The 11,358-nt window shown below is 48.4% G+C and overlaps 2 protein-coding genes across 2 annotated transcripts; one reads left to right on the forward strand and one right to left on the reverse strand.

Moving 5' to 3' along the window:
- Window positions 1-7,647: 7,647 nt before the first annotated feature.
- N7489_006514 (uncharacterized protein) lies at window positions 7,648-8,069 on the reverse strand (the record flags this gene model as incomplete). The annotated part of the gene is made up of 3 exons (XM_056712264.1): window positions 7,648-7,783; window positions 7,832-7,925; window positions 8,048-8,069. Coding segments are annotated over 3 exons (252 nt in total), but the record flags the coding sequence as incomplete, so codon positions are not given.
- A 1,264-nt stretch (window positions 8,070-9,333) lies between these two features.
- On the forward strand, window positions 9,334-11,076 carry sebA (putative C2H2 transcription factor (Seb1); the record flags this gene model as incomplete). Its single annotated transcript, XM_056712265.1, has 3 exons — window positions 9,334-9,631; window positions 9,684-9,857; window positions 9,932-11,076. 3 exons carry the CDS (start codon window positions 9,334-9,336, stop codon window positions 11,074-11,076), a joined length of 1,617 nt encoding a protein of 538 aa, XP_056565980.1.
- Between the last annotated feature and the right edge of the window lie 282 nt (window positions 11,077-11,358).

An 11,358-nucleotide genomic window follows, 5' to 3' on the forward strand; every position in this document is an offset into this window, starting at 1 on the left:
ACAGAATAGTTCGCCGAAATATCAAATTCGGCCCGATAGCTACACCGGCCGGCGAATCGGATGCACCCGACATCCTCGCCTTCTCGCAAGGTACATGCCGTACCCGGGTAATAACGAGGATATACATAGCAAGTAGCTGTGCTCTGATGGGAACGTTCGCGACCCGCTGATGGAGTTGGAGCTCTTGGTGCTCTGTTTACGCGACGCAATTCGTCTCGTCCCGTTGGCCATTTGAAGGCTGGAGTTAACAGGCACGTATCCGAGATCGTATCTCATTTTTTTTTTTACTGTACTTCGTATCCATCTCCACTATAGGTTTGACGGAGAGTGGCTTATTCCAGGATCAAGGGCTAGCTGAGTGTACCAGACTTCGACTTGTTGTGGATGCATTAATCTGTGTTTTGGTGGTTGTTTCAGGTGTTAATATCCAGATGTGGTGCTTGGAGACATTGTATGATGTACTTCCCGATCGCTATCCGAGATTCGGGTTCCTCGGACTCCACGGTGATTTCCCCAACCTAAGTTTGCTTGTGGGTTCGCTTGTTTTGTGTGGGTAGAAATTGGGTACATTCTGGTGGGTGGAGAGGTCTGTACTAATTAGGTATCCATAGATATAAGGACATGAGTCAGGTATGTTGTGTGTTGTGTGTTGTAGCGAGGCTACTTGCAAGGTACCTACTTAAAAGGGATACCACATCTTGAATCAAAGTTCTGTCGAAAGACCCGCTTTAGCCCGTCTGGAGACGAGCACCGTCCAGTGTTTTGCTGCTAACGACGCACGCCATTCAGGCTGTGTGTCCACTGCCAATGGCGTGTCCTCAGCTGCGATTTAGACTGGACAGACCGGGCAAGCGCTGGACATCAGACAAGACAGGACAGCACACCGGCTCGTCGGTGAATCGCTCTCACAAAAAAAAAAAAAAAAGGTAATATTCGTCTCGAATGAGTCTCGCCAGGACTGTCTGCCACAGGAGGCTTGCCGCGTCAAGTCTCATCTCAGCTCAGGCTGTGGTTTCAGCCCGTAGATCCAGAACCAGCTCCAAAGCCATTGATGAGACGATGTATTGGAATTGTACATACACTGGCCGCAAGAGTCAGCTTGTGCGGAGAACGGTGAGCTTGTCTCCCAGCGCAGAGTCATGGCCACTACGGAGTAGCTGAACCGAAGAAGACCGCCAGTGAAATCTGTTACGTACCAAATACTGCGCAGAAAGGTGATCTGCTCCCATTGCCGCGGGCTTGGTTAAACGTTGGAAAGAGCCACTTTCCTTTACGGAGTACGGAGTAGAGACTTAGGCTATATACGAAGGGAAATGGGACCGGTCGTCGATCCTGATAGCTTAGGGACGAATGTAGTCGGTGAGCCGAGCCTCTCCGAGCTGGATACGCGCTTATACGCTTACCGGATAATGTTTACGGAGTACATTCTGCATACTCCGCATGATATACACGCTAGATTAGTATGGTCTTCGGGGATTTATGGTGAATTGGGTGGGGACAGATGTCCATAGGCTAGGGAATACTATAGCGCGATAGTTGTCGGAGAAAGTTTGCACGTGCGGACTTGATGAATGCCCAAATTCGGAAAGTATGGAAATGCCTTTCTATGATCACGAAGCCACGTACGACATCCTGCTAGGCCTCATTGGGAATACTCCCCGGGCCCGCGAGATGGATACTTTGTGACCTCAGTACCAGGGAAACCATCCAGGGATTGATCAGATAGGGCTGGGGGAAGCACGGGTGAGAATCACATCGTTTTGAACCTCGGGAGTCTCTGCTCACCCCCATTCGTACCAGAGATCCAGGTCCGAAACGATACTCCATAGCGAGGATCGAAATTATTTTTTGACCCACTATGTCTCTCATGAAAAGCCTGATAATTGGGTAAAACTATACAATCTACGGAGTAGGTTGGAGTAATGGTACCTGAGCCAAGGAATCATAATCCTTGATATTGGGGTCAAGAGTGATAGAGGTGGTTCCACGGGAATTTGAAAAGGACACGAAATTCAGTGAGCTCTCTGGTTGGCGAGGACCGCGGCCCGTGTGGGAACGAATCTGGTGCCCTCATGCATATTCCCACCACGGGCTGGTAGTCTATCTCCGCATTCAATAAATTCTTTTTGGCAGGATCGTACCGAGTCCAAAAAATCCTTCGATCGAACCTCGCTAGATCTAATTTGTCCAATTTGTCTGATATGTGGGTTACAGGCCGATCTATACCCTCAAGTAGAAAGTGGGGGTGGTTCACGTACCATTCCCCATTCTGTAGAGGTATGTTGCACTATGCTGGAGTTGAAGCTTCATAAATCTCGCCTGAAGATTGCGACAGGAGAATTATCCTCACTAAGAACGTCGAGAAACTTCCATTGGCCATGTAACTTTGTCACTTTACCTGATATGGCGTAGTGGTAACCTAACCTTGGGAACACTTCCAAAGCTGGAAATGGGTAAGGAACCATCGAAATTCAAGCTGATAGCCCCCACACGAACCACCAACTCGATGCACAGCAGATCCACAGCAGATCTTACCTGAAACGAACCCTGCCTCCCACGTTCTTCCAGCCACGTTGGCACTGGCGTTATAATTCGGTAGTTACGGAGTAGTAGGTTTAGTGTTCAATACTTTGTTAAGCACGTGCTCTACTTGAAGAGCTCCAAGCAGCTCCAAAGAGCAAGTTGCAAGCGATAGTACGGCTGATCAATTGAAGGTTATCCTAGTCTGAGACGATCGAATCAGGGTCTGGGTACTCCGTACTCTGTACCACACTGGGTCTAGTGTCTCGGATCGCGTACGGAGTACATACGTAGCCAGTTGTACAAGGTCCTCAAAGTTTGGAACAGAGATCGCGATATGACTCTGGAGTCCGGAGTATTTTCACGGATACCGAGGAACGTATCTGAAACACGCGCCCAGCACGCCACATTGACGGATAATGATTTCTGTCTCTGGTTCCTTCTAGTTAATCGTATTTGCCATATTTGGGCATTTCCCTTCGGAATAGTTTGATATAGAATGTTCGGAGTACACCCCAATACCATACGTGGAGTACATACATTGTGCTAGCGCGGGGCTAAAATGCCTGATCAGGCAACCTTGGAAGCTTAGAAGTATACCAACAACACAGGTAATTGGAAGAAAATCAAGATTTACCCGCGAGCACGCTCATTCTCAACCATGGTTGTGTGTGGAACTACCCAGATGGGGTTAATCGAGTTTCCCCCCCGCACTTTGCTCGCTTAGAGTTCTGTCGATGTAACCTGCCAGGTTTTTACTGAGACACGAGGACCTTGCAAAACTCTTTTTTTGGGGAACTACGTCGCGTCCGCAAAACCATGTAGCAGTATGTTGTAGAGGCGGCAGTGACGCACATGTTTAGCATTAGATAGCGAGATTACCTTGTGGCAAAGGGATGTTGTATGATTGTATGATATCTTAAAACTACCTAGATAGGCGCAACGGTCGCATGACAAACTGAAACCACCTGACATTTAAGACAACACAGACTTGCTATCTTGATTTGAGACTCAATCTGAGATAGCAAAATTGTGGGATTGAAGACCGGTACTGTCACCACTACAGCATATGTATGCCGTGAGGCGCAGAAAAGACCTCATACTTCTCCATTCGGAAGCTCATTTCCCCATTCGGAATCTGTCTGCCTACTCCTTGGGATATTAACAGCTAATTAATTTTGTATTTATCGTTAACGATTCCCATTTCTCTTCTCATCTACCAGTATCCAACTCATTCCAAGGAAATTGCCCTAACAGGCCATATTGAGGCCAGTGCTCTCCCCAAACGGGACACAACTCCAGAAGAGAGAGGTACACCGCAAAGTGCAAAGTATAGACTCCGCTTAAAATGCGACCATCGACAATAATCTCCCTCCCAAGTCGGATCCATTCTCGAAACTCGAGACTGGGTCCAAAAAAAAAAGAGCCAAGAAGCTAAGACCCCCCCGGTGCACACTAGCGCCAACAGCAGCCTCAAAACGCGTGTTCCCTACCGGGTGATTCGGACTGTGTTTCAGATTTTAGCCTTGTCAGTGAGCGGAAGTTCCCGCCAAATTATCCCATACGGAGGACGGATAGACAGAGGCAATTTATTGCGAATCTAACACACGAATAAAATTCCCAGAGACCTTTGGTGAATCCACTGCATTTCTTCCCCCCCCACAAGTCCATTCCTGACTCAATTTGGGATACCTGGAGATCTGCGTACGTCACAAAGTCTCGCTACTTTTCCAACTCTTTCAATGAAGGTCACTGCCGTGGGCGTTAACTTGTTTCTTCTTGCGGCGTCATGGCTTAATTCCGTCATGTGTGGCGTCAAGTGGCCAACGGTGATAATCTGGGGTCCTTGCGTTCTGGGAAACTGGAATTGGAATGGTTCCTGTCCACTTTAGAGTGCTTGTAATTTCGAGCGGTCCGACGCCGGTACCCGCGTTGCTTTCGGGCTTTGATAACCAATTCATCTAGCGGTACGGAGTAGAGATATGGGAGTGACATAGTCGGTCTGCATGGCTGGGTCTGCCGTTATTGGGGACCCTCCCGAGGTATAGCATGATGAGAATGGGGACTTCGATGAAAAATCGCCTTTTTTTTTCCTCCTCAATGGCATGATTGAGGATCCGACTCTTTCAGTTCTTTACTTAACAACCCACACCGTACGATGTGTGTGCGTTGTCGACGCGGAGTACGGAATAGTGAGTGGTGCACTCCACACAGTGAATATATTCTTTTCTTAGGCCTTTATCTGAAGCCTCGGTGGTCCCATGTGAATGACCTCGAATAGTCCTAGTCGAAGGCAAATTAAACCCTGCAAGTCCTCTGCCAAGAGCCGTTGACAGAGACACAAGCGCAGAACAGAGGGCCGTGTATTCCTTGCGGATCTGCTATCCACATCTCTTTGTGACATTTTGCGAAATATTAAGTCTCATATCGTCTGATGTATCCAAACCCACCTCGAATCCTGGTGGCGTTGACACCTGCGTTTGCGAAATCCTATTTTCTTTGCCTTGTGGATAGCAAATTGCAAATTGTGGGTTTGGATGTGTAGAATATGCGCGAATCCCTGGTGGACCAGGGACGTTTTGCTCTTACCCACTGATGCATGGAAGATCCCAACGGCACATTACTCCCGTACCTATCGCGACGTGCAAATTTGAACCCTTGCTGCGGGCTTTCTCGGTCTCGACCCCCGGGGAAAGACTAATTCCATGCTGTGCATATATCGTCTGGGGTTTACCATGACAGATAGACTGGTCGACTTTTGATGACAGGGCTTAAACTCGGATACAGGCATGCTGATCGCCAAACGGTTTCGCGCATCGCAGACGGGAGCTCTCACAGACATCCCCATAGTTAACCGCCAGTAGGCGAGCATGATTCGTCGGGGAACTGGGAAGATGCCCATCTGCCAGGCCAGGTACGCTTTTCTTTTCTTCCAAATCGCACGGTCGGTTCTGCGATCATTGCTAGCCCATTGACTTGGTATTGGCATTACTAGACCTACTTTAACCAATTTGCCTTCTTGTTTTGCTTTTTTTTTCTCTTTTGCTTTTTCTTTCGACAAAGAAGAGTGCACACCGTAAATCGTGCTCCGTACACTCTATCCACTCGGGTCTCCATTCGAGGGCCACTTGGGGGGTTCGGCTTCCCTAGAGGGCCTTCCGCGGCCTTTAGTTGGAAACTAGGCACTGCCCGCCCGCCTCCATCTCCGTCTTCTCCACTCTTGCTAAGAGCTGGTGTCGAGGCTAGAAGGGCCGTTGGTAGAAGTGGTTTGGAAGTACGGAGTAGCTTGTATTATCCCGTGTGAAGCCTTGATTTTTTTTCTGGACCTTCCTCGGTCGAAGCTCTCTGATAGGGTGCTGCACTTGGAGCTGCTGGAGCTCTGGAGTATTCCTGACGATCAGGAAAATGTGGACTTCAATTCAATAGCGCCTATGGAGTAGCTTTTGGCTTCGGCGTCTGGTTTCCCGCCATTGTTCTCTAAACGTTCATAATGAGCCCGTGGGCCTCACGAAAGCAAAAAAGTCGGTTCGTCTGTGCGACAACGGTGGCGGCAAGGATAACCATCGGAAAGCACATACATAGCTAGTTACATATTTACATATGTTGTAGTCGCAAAACCAGGGCGAATTTTTGAGCTGAGTTAGTAAGCTCATATAATTAAAAAAACCGACCCCGGGGGTTGAATTAGCTCCAACCTTGGAAGATTACGGAGTAGAAAGTGGACATTTGGATTTCTCGAAGAAGGACCTGACAGCCTTCCATGCATGACCCTTTCCACAACCACGGGAAGTACCTAAACCCAGCAAGGAAATACTCGAGGCCCAGAGAACCGGGAATCTCTAGTGTGTATACGGAGTACGGAGTACGCAGTCCTTCACTGTGGCTATGTTGAGTGGAACGGTAATGAATATCTATCAGCGACTCTCCTCAATTTCCCCAAGTCCACATTGGCGTGAGGTATATGTTTCTGATTGGTTGCGGATAAAGACAAGTCCCCACTGGCGCCGACGCTTTGCCTGCGAATGGATTAGTAGCCAATTAGAGGGGCACGCTATCTTTAGAAGCGACCAATTACGCAGGAGATAGTCCGGGTCCCCGACATTCATGAAGTGCCGGGATACTTTTCGTTTTCGTTCTGGACTCGAAAAGGGGACCTTGGGGATTAAGGATTTCGGAGATTTGGAAGATTTGGAAAATTAGGAAGATAATGATTTTGGGTACTCCGTACTCCGTACAGAGTAGTTCATTAGTTCATTTGTAACGTACATATTTGTGCCACCAGGTAAGAATAGAACTGGACCTTGCTTGCGTGGCCACTCGCTGTATGTCATTGGGCTGTGTTCGATGTGTCGGATTATGCATCTGCCTGTCTAAGTTTCCAACTTTGTGATGAGATCGGTCACAGACAACACATGTCATAGTAATAATGACGCCCATGTCCTGCGCTGACATATACTAAGCGCACTCTCCCCCGGATCTACAGGTCAGTTCAGTGAGACAAAAAGTGCTGTCACATCATCCTGCAATCGGAACACATCACTTAGCGACCACACAGCTTGACCCTGGACCCAATAAGATGCATCAATGGGTGTGATACCTACTAAACAAGTACTCCGTATCTCACACTAACATACTGAATTTTGGGCCAATATAAGCACAAATATTAGCCTTTACCATGTCCCAGATCAGACTTTGGACAGTCTGGGGACAGTTTCTCCAATAAACCTAATGCACTTAGGGCACCCGGAACCACCCATCCGGTACGAGTAGTAAGCTCTCGATGATTTGAGCTTCAAAGAGAACTGCAGCTGAGCCTTGCCTTTTACTGGAGTCAAGCACCCAATAAGCATGTTTTATGTAGCCTGTGTGATTTTGCCCCCCACAGGCTGGTTCCTGCAGTAGGCCGCACAAGTGAACTGGAATTTGGCCTTTCGGGCTTGCATATTGCATAGTAATTCTTTTTTTTCTCACTTCAATGTTTTATTCTGCCTAGATATTGATGCCATTGACGTGTACAATGTGAGATTTGTTTGTATGGGCCATGGCATAGCCCTTGCAGCGGTCGGGAAGAAACGCGGCTTTATTTACTATCAATATAGGACCCATGTGGTAAACTACGCACATACGAACTCCAAGCTGAGAACCACGAACGTTATACTCCATATAATGATCTTTAAATCCATATATGAATGACTTTTGAGACCAAGTGATGCTTAACAGGCTCTTTTTTGGTTCCTCGGTGATGGCCGCACCGAGGGATGGCCTGGATCATATGAAATTAGCAAGTCAGCACTGTACAGCCAATGCCGACCGTTTCACGATCGAAGCCAAATGGTTGCACGGTGGTCGCCACCGTTGATAGCCTGATCGGCAAGTCTTGAGCGACTTAGCATGTGCAGCCCAAACTGGAAACTGATTGGCTTTCTTAAGTTTCCACCTGTTGATCACTCTGCCGTCTGTGGGAAAAAAAGGATTCGAGGGATTATTCTAAGTAAATTTCGAAATAATTAGAAGCTTTACAAGGTACCTAGGTGACTCCGGGGGTACATGGTACGCGGTACCGGACGGGATGCGTGGGCCCTAATTCTTCTGGGCTATTGGTCCCTAAAAAAGCAATGAGAAAAAGAAGACCTTCTGGGTTTAAACCCTCTTATTTGTCCGACATCGCGGTGATAAGAGACCAATTGAGCAAATGATTGTCGCTGTCACCATCAAATAGTCCAATGGTCGTGCACCTCGTGGCCACACCTCAAATTTTAGATCAGGTCTCGGGCCACCATTTTTTTTGCCTTTTAAAACTACAAAACCAGAATTCCAAGGTTATCACAATGTGAATAACTCCATATTATTAAATGTCAGAATGTTTAAAATATTATGGTTAACGGGATATATGTACCTAGGTGTTAGACCATACTTATTTTGGGGGGTGGCCGAAAACCGCTGTACCTTTTTGGGGATAATAAAAATGTATTTATGAATTACTCCGTATAATGTATTAAAATATAAAATAAATATCCAAATATTATTTAACTCAATCCCAGGTCTCCACTAATTGAGGTCACTCACTAAACTCCTCCTAAATCAATGCGATTGGTCGCTTCTGACGGGACTGGGCACTTGATGTGCAGTGTCTTTCGCAATCCCGCCCCGGACTGGGATACCCATAATTCCATCTATCCTCTTATTCTCATTATTCTCAATATTCTAATATTCTAAATATATTTTATTTATTTTTCCTTTTCTATTTAATCATAATTCTTGAGACAAATTAAATTCACAAAAAGAAAAAGCACCCGGTTCCTGGCCCACACCTAAACTAGTGACCCGGCAAGTAGAAAATAGTAGCAGATCACTCATTTATCCACCGCAACCTGCTATCTTTCCCTCACTCTCATTCTCTCTCTTCTTATTTTTTTATTTTATTTTCCCCGCTGTCTATTTTTCTTATACTCACACTCTCTCTATCCAATCCCTTTTTTTTTTGTTTGACTGTTTTGACTATTTTGGGTTTGGGGTTTCCTATTGGATTTATTTGGGATCCTCCTCTTCTATATCACTCTCCTTCCTCAAGTACTTCGTCTCCCGGTTCCCAGAACCTGTCCTTCCTTTTTCGACAACACTCATTCATCGCCTATACCTAATTGCTAGTCCATTCATTCATTCGGACTCGAATCACTATAATCCTACTAATATACGGGAAACTTTCAATTGGGCTTCTATATCTGATACAGGTATGTATATCTATACTGGACGTTTCTTGGTTGACTTCTAACCCATGGTCCAGCCCATCCCATAATGGACTCAACATACACCATGGCACCAACCTCGGTGCAAGGACAGCCATTCACATACTATCCCGACTCAACGCAAAGACAAGGCCACTACCAGTCAGACGTCCCGTACTACGGCCAGATGCAGTATGGACAAGAGCAACCGCTCTACTCCCCCCAGCCCATGATGAACATGCACCAAATGGCCACCACCAATGCCTTCCGGGGTGCTACCATGAGCTTGACACCAATTGCCTCTCCCCAGCCCTCGCAAATGAAGCCCACCATCATGGTGCAGCAGGGATCTCCTGGTCTGATGCCCTTGGATACTCGCTTTATTGGTCACGACATGTACTCCTTCCCTTCAACTCCTCCACTGTCCGCCTCGGGAAGCACCATCAGCAGCCCCCCCGTCTGCCCACGGTGCGCTACCAACCCCGGTTCATGACACATTCTTCACCTTCGACAAGGTGGAGGGTGTCAAGGAGGGATGCGAGACCGATGTCCACCAGGAAATCCTGGCCACTCCGGAGTGGGCGCGTTCCGATTCGCCTCCGATGACGCCTGGTAAGTTTTTATAGATCACACTTTGATAAATGTGGGTATTGGGAAGCAAGGGCGAAAGGCTAATCATTATGCAGTCTTCATTCATCCGCCTTCTGTTACTCATATTCACGGCTCAGACCTTCTGTCTGCAACATCCTGCCCCTCGCTTTCCCCCCTCCCCTCACCCGTGCCCACCGACATTCTTGCCTCCCAGTCTCTCGGGTCTAGCCAGTCTTTCTGCGATCCGCGTCAGCTCACCGTTGAACCCAGTGTCAATGTTCACGCACAGGATCTCCCTCCTCTACCGAATCTTTCATGCGAGGAGGAGGAGCCGCGCGCCGTTGTTGGCAGTGCGTCTGTCACACTTCCCGTCAACGAGAACCCATCTCCTTCTTTCAGCTCCTCGACCCAGGACCCTCTGAGCTCGCTGCCCACTTTTGACAGCTTCTCAGACCTCGATTCTGATGATGAGTTGAACCGCCTGGTGGAATTCCACCCTGCCGCCAATGCTGTCTACATGGGTGGCAAGCGCCAGCGTGTGCACGCCTACCCGGTAGAGGATGATGGATTCCTCAGCGAGCACAGCCTCGAAGACTCGGATGACTCAGAAACTTTCATGCCCAATGGTTTGCCATCCTTCGAGTGGACTCAGACCGCCCAGCCGCAGGCCGAGGCCGAGGAGGAACCTGTCGAGGAGCCCAAGACCAAAAAGCGTAGCAACCGGAAGTCCCGAAAGATCGCCGCTGACGAGGCGGCTGAAGCAAAGGCGCTGGCCGCCTGCGAGTCCTCTGGCGACTGCTGCTCTGACGATGGATCAGTTGATGACTCCGAGTCTGCTCCCATCTCGGTCAACCGCCGGGGCCGCAAGCAGTCTTTGACCGAGGACCCCTCCAAGACCTTTGTCTGCACTCTGTGCTCCCGTCGTTTCCGTCGTCAGGAACACCTCAAGCGCCACTACCGCTCTCTCCACACTCAGGACAAGCCATTTGAGTGCAACGAGTGCGGCAAGAAGTTCTCCCGCAGTGACAACCTCGCTCAGCACGCCCGTACTCACGGTGGTGGCTCCATTGTCATGGGTGTTCTCGATGCAAGCGATGCCGGTTCTGTCTCCTTCGATGATCAACATGACGCTGGTGCCCTCGGCCAAGTCATGTACGAGGCTGCCCGGTCGACCGAAGTCACCGGTACTACCTCTGTGGATCGCCGAGCGACAAAGAAGCGCAAGCGTGACTTGTCCTAAGGGACTTTGCGTTTCATGATTTTTCTTTTACGAGACCAAGAGACTTCCTACTGCATATATAATACATACATTCTTCGGTCGGAGTCTTTGGAAGCTCGACCACATTGGTCTTGATTGGGTTTGGCGTCCGGGCATTTATACTGGTGTCGGAAACTGGATCATCGGTGCACAGCAACTTGGGTTCCCTTTTTACTTCCAGCGTTTTGACATCTCGCACGGGGACACATACACATCCTGGGATTGCCTCGAACGGTTCATTTGGTGAAGGCACATGGGCGCAGA

Source organism: Penicillium chrysogenum (assembly GCF_028827035.1).
Source record: "Penicillium chrysogenum strain IBT 35668 chromosome Unknown utg000004l_segment0_segment0, whole genome shotgun sequence".
NCBI lineage: Eukaryota > Fungi > Ascomycota > Eurotiomycetes > Eurotiales > Aspergillaceae > Penicillium > Penicillium chrysogenum.